At 36.7% G+C, this 10,995-nt stretch overlaps 1 protein-coding gene across 1 annotated transcript in view; it reads right to left on the reverse strand.

Moving 5' to 3' along the window:
* The window catches only part of LOC145684706 (phospholipase A1-like), a 41,770-nt gene extending 36,537 nt beyond the window's left edge, over positions 1-5,233 (reverse strand). The window contains exon 1 of the mRNA XM_081757082.1: positions 5,142-5,233. Coding sequence (XP_081613208.1) covers positions 5,142-5,205 — 64 coding nt within the window. The 5' untranslated portion in view covers positions 5,206-5,233. The remainder of the gene's footprint in view (positions 1-5,141) is intronic.
* Positions 5,234-10,995: the final 5,762 nt, after the last annotated feature.

Genomic DNA, 10,995 nt, shown 5'->3' on the forward strand with positions numbered 1-10,995 from the left:
TGGCGGATTGTATGCTCAGTTTGGAACAAGTATTATCGTCTCAGAAGAAGACTGAAATAATAATAATTTTTATATTGTTCTATCAAGGTCAGGGTTGCCACACTCAAGACTCGCGATGATGCCAAACACAGGCCTGAATTATGCTAGATTTTCGTAAATTATGCCAGATTTTCAAATTATCTTTCTGAACTAATTTTAAAGACCCGCCTCTACTTATCTTCATTTTTTTAATTAAGTGTTTTAACTGTATTCATGTACAAAACTAATATAACGCTGTCAAGATGATAATGAAATAAATTGGTAAATGGCATATTATATGAATTGGCCCCTAACTAGCTCCTGGAGGACCCCTTTCTCAAAAAACTTGCCTTATGAACAGCTTGAGAGAATATTTGTGCAAACCTAATGCTGAACGATTACTGAGACCTGGTAAACAGGGAAAAGAATCTTCTTTAGCGATCAAATTAAAAAAATTCAGGTCAGTGTTCACAGAGAATGTTTTTACAAAATTTAAATTTGATGGGTAAATCAGAGCGAAATAGCGTACATCCAGGCGCACTTCATTTCTCAACCATCCCCAGATTAATCGAACATTTAATACATTTGAATGTAACCTAAATTTCTATTCGTAGTTATTGTTTTCAAACACGGAGATTAAGAAGGAACGGATCTACTGTACAGAATAAAATAGAAACATCTCATTCGGATTTCTATCATCCCGCAGTCCAACCCGATACTGAAACACAAGATATGAGCTTTCTGTCTTTTAAAATATAACGCGCCTTGCTGAGTCTGTACATTGTGAAGATTATGCAAATGTAATTTTAGTGAAAGTTATGCAAATGTAATTTTACAATTTTATTTACATATTACTAAATATTGAGCTAACCCGTTGTTATGTGGTTAAGGTACGCGTCTTTGATTCCCGGTAGGAGCTCGTGTGGTTCAAATCACATGTTAAGCTGTAGGTTCACGTCTTATAGAGCTTTACTCCTAAAAAGGACGCTAAAATATAATTTAATTTAATATTACTAAATATTAAAAAATAATGACTTTCCAAGATTACGTGAATTTGGCAGGCATCAAATCTTTTTTATATTTCCACTTAATCCAGTGGATATTAATATAACAATTATAAGACACACGTACATATAAATATTCAGAAGCAAGCACATACACATACGTACAAATTCACAAATATGAACACTTCAAGGATATTTACATGTGCTGGACTGCGTTGGATCAAGTAGACTCTACTGTTATCTTCAAACAGGACTTCATCATCATCATCCCGTTGAATCACCCACGGATTTGTCATATATACACTTGTACTTCTTATTGCTTTTAGCATTTTCGGGAAGGTTCAGGGTTCTTTCTTCAGCGAAGGAGTCGATTCTCTATATTGAAAAGAGGATAGGGGAGGAAGGGCGAATTTATATTTTATGAATGGACAACTTTTTAAGAAATATATACAAAACATGCTGCTTCTTTTAGCGACATATTACTAGCTGTCCTCTGACGCTCATACCCCCTTACTCCTGAAGTCATAAATTGAAAAGGAACAGAAACATCCCAGATAATCACACACTCAGGTTTCAGTTGACAGTAATAAAACTATAGGTAAGTAAACCTCCTTTGCAAAAGTCACGTTTTCCTATTTTGAACATTTCTCTGAATTTAACAATACACCAGTGGAAATACTGACTTGTTTCATTGCTCCAACCATCGCTTCAACTAAAAAGAATAATTCCTGACAGTCCTTGAACTAAATTTTCGTTCGAGCTCCTCCGTGGCTAAGCGGTTAGCGTACGCGCCTTTGGCGTGGGAGACCCGGGTTCGATTCCCGGCGGGAGCTCATGTGGTTCGGATTCCACGTTAATCAGTAGGTCCACGTCTCATATAGCCTCGCTGCTGAAAGGGACGCTAAACTAAAATCAACTGAACTCAACTAAATTTTCGTTCTTTTTCTCTTCTCCAGAAGGAAGAATGAAATTATGCTAGATTTGGCCAAGATGCTAAAGTCAAGATGCTAGATGCTAAATGCATGTGAATTATGCTAGATCTAGCACCAAGATGCTAGATATGGCTTCACTGATCAAGGTACCGATGTTTAAAAATAATATTATTACAACTAGAAATTTAATTTTTTTTGCAGTTATTATTTCATATCTTTATTCAATAGTTTATTATTGTTATGCAACTGCAATCAAAGAAAAATTCTAAATATCACATTTCTTTCACATTCTCACATTTCTTTCACATTTTTCCATAATTTTATTTTTTTAAAATTATTTCTGTTGTTTAATTATTAACAAAGATAACAATAAAACGATGCAACAGAAATTGCAGATTTCAACTTCGTTGAGTTTTTGGTAGTGATAGTGTTTTTTTTTTTTTTTTTTTTAAATATTGTGAATTTCATAGACCTATGATCGTTATAAAGTAGGTAGAAAATATAAGATGCATAAAAATTGGCTGGAATTTGTATTCCTCTATGCAACAACAACGAGGTAGTCATTTTGGGCATACATCAACAACAGTAATCCTGGCTCTGGTAGACACATCTTGTATTGTCACATCTATGTCGTTCCAATCTTCGCATCATCCGTATTCATCAAAACTTATTTGCCACTTCTACAAGATCTTTTCTATTCGTACGCGTATGCGTTACATAGTGATAATTTCGTTTAGATATTGTATGTTATGCGTCTCGTGTCTAATTACATAACGGATGATAGATAGGCAAATTCTACAGATAGGCAGTCGAGATTCAGAATATTTAAAATTTATTGTTGGAAAGCTGCGCTACCGGCTTATTTGCAATGGACGACTATTCCGACCTGTGGTCGCCATAGATTTTATGTACTAGACATAAGTATTAGACATAAGTTTCACAAATAACGCGCTTAAGCTTTTGGAACGAACAACAATCATCCAAAAAATAAAATGTAATGACGGATACGCGCAGTCCGGTAACATAAAATAAAGTACATTATTTATCGTAGGAGACTAAAGGTTAAAACATGTCAGCTAATTTTTACCACTATATTGTTACTCAATTGAAAACTTACAACCAGTTTTTACAGATAATGTACTTAACCTAAATTAACATTCAAGATAATTAATGGACATAAAATTAACTAACTAACTTTCATTACGGTCTATGAAACCCGGAAGTTCATTATCGCATTCGCAAAAGCTCTCCATTAATATGTCCTTAGCCAACTGGATTCAGTTTCTACTTTGTATTCATATTTCTGAGAGATCAACCTTAACATTATTATCTCATCTGAGGCAATGCCATTTTCCGATTGGGTTTCGAATTAAAAACTTGAAAACATTCTCACTTTCTTTCAATCTGACTATATGACCTGCCCATTTAAGTCTCCTAGACTTAATGACCCAAACAATATTAGGCAAACAGTACAAATTATGCATTTCCTCTTTATGAAGTTTCCTCCATTCCCCATTCCCGTCCCTCTTGGGTCCAAATATTTGCGTCAAGATTTTATTCTGTCAGACTGCATTCTTTCTTCAAAGTAAGCGACTATGTTCCGCAACCATACAGCACAACAGGCATAATTATCGTTGTATATACTTCAAGTTTCAAATTCTTCGACAGAATTCATAAAGACAAAGGAGTTTTTACTGACGAATTCGCTGCTTTCAGTCGACTTTTAATTTCTTCGTGAATATGACCTTGATCTGTTAATGTTTATCCTAGATACAAAACACATTTCTATAGGAGTTCGAACTCCGGTATAATACTGCAGAAGCAACTCAAAACATGAGAAAGGGGAAAGTGTAGTAAATCATAGCAGTACACCAATTCCTTGACTCAAGAAATTTCGTGAATGTTTTAAAAATGAGGAAAATTAGCCAAGGTCCGGCCACCCCAAGGTAATTAATTTTGAGGCCATACGACATGCCATTGAGAAAAATCTATTCACCAACATATAATTGTCGAAGCATCTCAGTATATCAAAGTCCACTGTAGTGCGTCACTTTCACGAACTAACTAAAACTACCAGGGGCTGGCGCATTTTGCCACGTGAGTTGTCCCAACTCAGACCCAGAGGAAAGTGGATGTGTCCTGACAACTGCTGCAAAATCCATATGATGTGCTTTTACGGAAAAGGGTTGTTACATGCGGCAAAACGTGGGTGCTTTCCCAAAATCCGAATGTACAAAAATAATAATTGGGCAAGGGCCAACTTCCAAAACTGGTCCTCAGAGAGAGCCGTTTTGAGCATAAATTCAAATACTGTCCGTAGTGGAACTACGACAGTGTAATTCACTTCGAGTTCGTTGCTATCGATCATAATTTAATGCTGATCTTTATTTCGAACAGTTAGAGCGGTTGTATACTGCACAACGCTGAAAATATCCTGTATTGGTGAACCGAAATAGCACCCTACTGCAACTGGAGAATGCAAAATCAAATTCGGCTCAAAAAACAGAACAAATCTTTCGGAACTTGATGACAGCGAACTGATGCCACGCCCTGTATATCGTCCTGATCTTCCCTTCCGGATTACCTACTATTTCGGTCCATCTCGCATTTTCAGTAGGAGGTGGGAACAGCAGTTACTGACTTCTTTGTCTATTAGAACAAGACGTGATATCGATGTGGAATCGAGAAACTGGTAGAAGGTGGTTGGCTGCAGACAGCCCAACACAGGAGTCTATACTTTGAATTTTAATCTGCTTTCATTGTACTGTAATAAATACAGATGCGTTATGTACCAGAATATTGCAAATCTTATGACTCAACCTTGTACAACAATTTCTGGATATACACTATGGATTTAAGAGTCAAAGATACAAAAATGATCACTGACAAGGAGTCTTTAAATATGTATGGAGATTCTACACCATTAGCTCTCCTACCGGATTGACTAGTCCGTACAACACAGTATAACCAATGATCTAAAATATGAATGAAATTCTTAAATTTCAAAATTATGGATGCATATCACTTATTTCAATGGCGCCTTCCTAAAGTTTTATTAAATATGAATATCCTTGAACTAAATTTTCTTAGAATAATAATGATTTTTACAGACATATAATAAATAAAATATGAACAGACTAAACAGAAATATCTATAATATGGATTTAGAATTAAAAGTCTTACTAACAGATGTGATTATCTCCTACAACAACAGTAATCACAACAAAAAATAAAGCTACTGCCCACTTCATTCTGAACTAGATCTACTATACAGTAACCATACAAAGTGCCTTATATATAAAATGTAAGTTTACAGTTCGTGAACTGAATGTACTTGAAAAAATATGGGATTCTAAATTTAACTATGTGTAGGAAAATTAAATTTGTATGTTATTGAACACGATTTAAGATAATACAATCCCCCTGTGCTGCTCAGATAACCATATTAGAATTTGTTGAAGAGTCTGATTAGTTGTAATTTTACTACGTAGTTATTTTTATAAAATGACAGATAACTTTAAGTGTAAATATTTTACGATTGGCGTAAAATATAAAATTCTGTATAACACTTTGCAATACACATAAATTTGTGTATATTCGTTCGTGTCTTAAGAAAATAACACATTTAAGTACATAGAAATAATAATAACAAATTGCACTACTTCAATAATATTTCTTGCTGATGGATAAAGGAATAAAACTAGAACAGTAAAATTGTAAAATCATTTTGTGAATGATGTAACTGTGATAGACCAGAATTTTGAATCGAAATAATTAACTGAAGAAATAGTTAACCTTTCAGGATATAGTATATAAAACGCAAAATGCACCAAATGAAGGTTTGAAGCATAGATATTTGTCACTTTGTAATTTTCGATATACCTAAATAGGCATGATTTTATTGTCTTTTTAACTTTCGACATCGGTTACATCTTTATCTTGATAACCCAAATAAAAAGGACTTACTTTTCTGTATGTGAGGTTCTCTGTCCTTTTAAGAAATATTCTTCAGTCTTGCAAACACATAATACATTAGATATAATTGGTAGAGTTGAGCAATTGCTCGTACCTTTACATTGATCCATTTGTGGATTTCTTCAGTGCTACGAGGGTAGGTTGATAAGTTCCCAGCCTACCCAGGTTCAAACAAAGCTAGATATAAAAGTTATATACGTTTATGAGGCTTATAATTTGTAAAACTACTGTGCAAAATTTGGTTTGACCAAACCAATTTTAAATTTGCTTTTTTCATGTCCAAAGTGAGAGTGTCAGCCCACGTCCCAGAAATTAGTAAATGTGAACATCGTGCATTCAAGTACCTCTTCCTAAAGAGACTTTCGCCGAATAAGATCTACAACGACCTTGTCACGACATTGGGGACAAGGCACCATCGTATGCCACTGTAAAGAAATGAGCAGCGAACTTCAAACGTGGGCAGCTTGGTCTTGAACGATGATCCAAGGTGTGGCAGACCAATTTCAGTGATCTCTTCCAAGATGATTGACCCCACTCACCGGATGATGCTCGACAATCGCCGAATCCCGCTCAAACAGATAGAGGACATATTGGGCATTAGTTATGAACGGGTGGGGAAAGTTATCCATGAAGACTTGGGCATGAGGAAGGTCGCGGCAAAATTGATTCCAAAACTTTTGAACGCAGATCAGAAGCGTGAACGGGTGGAGGCAAGTAAGGCAGTTCTGTCCTAATTTCAAGCGGATAAGGCCAATTTCTTGCAACGGCTGGTAACAGTGGACGAAAACTGGTTATATTTCTACGATCCCACGACGAAACAGCAATCGGCGGAATGGCACCACAAAGGTTCTCCACGTCTGAAGAGGGCTAGGATACATTGCTCCTCTGCTAAGGTCCTTGCTACGGTCTTCTGGGATTGTGAAGGAATTCTATTGCTGGATTATCTGAAATTGGGTGAAACCAGCAATGTAACTTATTATACATCTCTTCTAGACAAACTGAAAGCAGAGCTGAAGGAGAAGAGACGTGGAAAGCTGTGAAAAAAGGTAATCTTCCTCCAGGGAAATGCGCTCTCACACAAGGCACGTCTGACATTGCAAAAATTGGAGGACCTACGGTTTCAAATACAGTACCATCCACCTTATTCGCCTAATTTGGCTCCTCAGACTTTTATCTCTTTAGTAGATTGAAATTTTTTTAAGGGAACGCATTTCAATGGCGCCGATGACGTCATTTCTCAAACAGAGGCCTGGTTTGCAGAGCATTCATCCGACTTCTATTTGTCTGGCCTCCGAGCACTGCAGCAGTGAAAAGTGCATTGCACTACAATCGCCCTCGTATTTCTCATTCTGTCTAATGTTTACATATGCAAAATACAGGGTGTCCAATATACAATGAAACCCGGAGTTTAGGATAGTAGAACTTTTGAAACTAAAGCGATACATAAATAATGGTTATACCAAAATAAAGCTTTATTCATGCATGTATTTTTAAACTAGGAAGCAACGATTGAAGCATACTAGGAACCACACAGTGTTGCCAGATGTAACCGAAGGTGTAAATCAGCTTTTTTTTTTTTTTTTTTGCAAAACATGTAAATTGACTCATAACGCATACGTATGGATGTTCTATCGTTAATTTTCAGTTAGTTCGTTAGTTTCAGTTAGTTTAATTTAGTTGGAGTAGCTTGGAAACTATGGAGCAGGAAAAAGAAGTTGTCATTTCCATCAATAACTAATCGGATGAGGCCTCTGTAAGGGGGAACTAGGGAAATCGTAGTTTTCATAAAATAACACTCTGAATTGGCGACCCTGCTGATGTTTCAGTGCATCAAAAGGTGTATTAAAGATTTATCTACATTATGCAATTTCTGAAAACAACGAAAAAGAAGCTTTGAAATTATTATGATAAAACTTTTACTTACATGCACCCAGCAACACTGCTATTCATTTCTATGGGGCTACATAAAGCAAGAGGTATACAATCAGGGGTGTAGCCAAGGGGGGGCCCATCGGGGCCAGGCCCCCCCAAATGGTTTCCTGCCCCCCCCAAATGACCAGCTTTTAAAACATCATAGTAAAATTATCTCGCTTCATTCATTTAAAAGTAACAAAGTTTATTGACAATTAATAATTTACGGTAAAATAGTATGGAGAAATATTGTTTTTCCATACCGATCGAAAAATAGTATAGTATCTCTTCCTTATACTGATCGAGAAATAGGATATTTTTGTGACAGCAGATTACACAATTTACTGCGATTTATATTTGACAGTTTGAAGACAAACGTTTTAACAAGGTACTACAAATACAGCCATAAAACAAAGGTACTCAACTGATTTGTAAGTACAGTATATTTTTATATGCTTTAACAAGTGTTTTATTAGACATAGACGATGGAAAATTTGGTGAGAAACAATGCTTTTATTAAATTTGGATTTCATTCGCTCTCTCTTTTATTTCTACTCAGTGTAATAAAATAATTATATTCTTTTAGTCACGAATAATAAATAAATATTTTTGTCAGGAAGCCATAAAGAAATTAAGTGAAATTTCAAAGAAAATCAATCTTGTGTAGATAGGTTCTGTATACAAGGTTTTAAATTTAAATATAAAGATAAACAAGAAAAGTTTTGTTGCTTTTTCACCCACCACCCTCGAACATCGATATGTCACCTAACCTGGAAGATCAAAAATAGTCCCCATCAGCATCGACGTCCTTTTGAAAACGTTCTGGAAGGCCATGCAATCCATCGCGGTAGAACTTGGTGGGCCGTGAAACGAAGAAAGTATCAGGTGCATTTTGGACTGTTACTAGGGATTTGAACTGGCGTCGTCTAAGGTGATTGTCCAAAGAATGGAACAGGTGATAATCGGACGGTGCAATACCCGGGGAATATAGTGGTTGCAATATTGTTTCCCATCTAAGGAGAAAAATGGTGTCCTGAGTCATCCTAGCCACGTGGGACTTAGTGTTGTCCCGTAAACGAGGACCCATTTACAATTCAGAAGTGATGGCTCCAGAGTTTTGAGTTTTTGTTGAGCACAGCTCAACTGCTGACAATACACAGTTGCATTGATACTCCGACCAGCTGGTAGCAGTTCCCGATGCACGATGTACCAAACACACTGAAGGACCTTCTTCTGGTACAGTGCGGTTTCGGCTGTTTTGAAATCGGTTCATGGGATGCTAACCAATGATGATGGCACCATGGAGCTTCGTATAGGACAGTTTTTATCACATGTCAACGCCCTGTCCAGAAATGGCTCCGAAACAGTAAATAAACACAGGTGACTGCCGCGTTGCCTTCTGGCCCGGAGTCAAAATATGAGAGACCCATCGACCCAACTTGTCGGCTTCACAAGTTAATGGATGTGCTGCCGAATGGTTTCTCCACACACTGAATTGTAGTCCCAGTTCCTCTTTGTGCATGTGTTGGTCTTCTGGCACGTGGTGTTTTTGGGTGTTTCGTCATCGTCCTTAAACTTGTTAAACCATCGCTGTAATGTCCGCGTCGTCACGACACCCTCACCAAAGGCTTGGCATATCTTCTGTCCCGCTACATCGGCGTTTGACCTCTATTTGAACTCGTTCAGCATACATACTCTTATGACGCTCTGTGGATATCCCATGTACCCTCTGTCTTTACGCAAGTTCACAGTGTGTCTGAATTGCCACAACCAGGTAGTATGTTGGATATACCCACACCAACAACTGACGTTCGCCTTATCTCCACTCGCATTCAACTCTCGGTGTGAGGTCCAATTGAACACAGACCTCCACGAAAAGGGACAGAACTTTCTTGGTTACCTTTATAATTATGCACAAAAGTATAGCGTTTGGTCCCGGGTAGTAGTTCTTGATTAAGCATATTAAAAACTATCTTGAATATAATTTATGGATAATAATAATAATAATAATAATAATAATAATAATAATAATAATAATAATAATAATAATAATAATAATAATAATAAGAAGAAGAAGAAGAAGAAGAAGAAGAAGAAGCTAAAATAGTGTTTTTAGTTTTCCAGAAGGAAACCAAAATTTTCCTTTCTATCAGGCCTCAAAAACACAAGCAGCAACACATTTTTTGTTGGCTTTGTACATTGTAGCTGGCCCTCCCTCAAAAACGACGGACCCCCCCTACACAGACCTGCTGGCTACACCCCTGTATACAATACTACTAATTCTCGAACTATTCAAGACCTGGAAACGAACATTCGCAGTGCCATTGAGAACATTAACACTTCTACTCTTCGTAAAGTTGTTGCCAACTTGGTGAAACATGTGAACCAGTGATTGAATCAAACAGGGGACAATTCCAGCATCTGCTGTAGAGCTGGTAACTCAGTTCTGATAGTAGCAGTGTTGCCAGGTGCATTTAAGTAAATGTTTTATCATGGTAATTTCAAAGTTTCTGTTTAATTGTTTTCAGGAATTGCATAATGTAGACAGATCCTTAACACACCTTTTGATGCACTGAAACATTAGCAGGGTTGCCAATTCAGAGTGTTAATTTATGAAAACTACGATTTCCCTGGTCCCTCCTTACAGAGGCCTCATCCGATTAGTTATTGATGGAACCGAAAAATTCTTCTTTTCTGCTACATAGTTTCCAAGCTACTTCAACTAAACAAACTGAAAATTAACGATAGAACATCCATACGTATGAGTTATGAGTCAATTTACATGTTTTGCATGATTTACACCTTCGGTTACATCTCGCAACACTATGTAGTTCCTAGTTTATTTCAATCGTTGCTTTCTAGTTTAAAAATGTATGCATGAACAAAGCTTCATTTTGGTATAACTATTATTTTTGTATCGCTTCAGGTTCGAAAGTTCTACTATCCCAAACTCCGGGTTGCATTGTATATTGGACACCCTGTACTTATTTCCCACTGTTCAAAAAATCTGAAACTTGACGGAAGTCGACATGTTAGAGTATCCATCTTTGTTGGTATTTACAGATGTTGTGGCGTGGAGGCAGAGAAAAGTTTGATGAGAACCCATAGCTAATTTTATACCTTTTAATCTTTTACACGGCATATGGAAATTGGGT

The sequence above is a fragment of the Thermobia domestica genome, chromosome 5, assembly GCF_964235325.1.
Source record: "Thermobia domestica chromosome 5, izTheDome1.hap1.1, whole genome shotgun sequence".
In the NCBI taxonomy this organism is placed as follows: Eukaryota; Metazoa; Arthropoda; class Insecta; order Zygentoma; family Lepismatidae; genus Thermobia; species Thermobia domestica.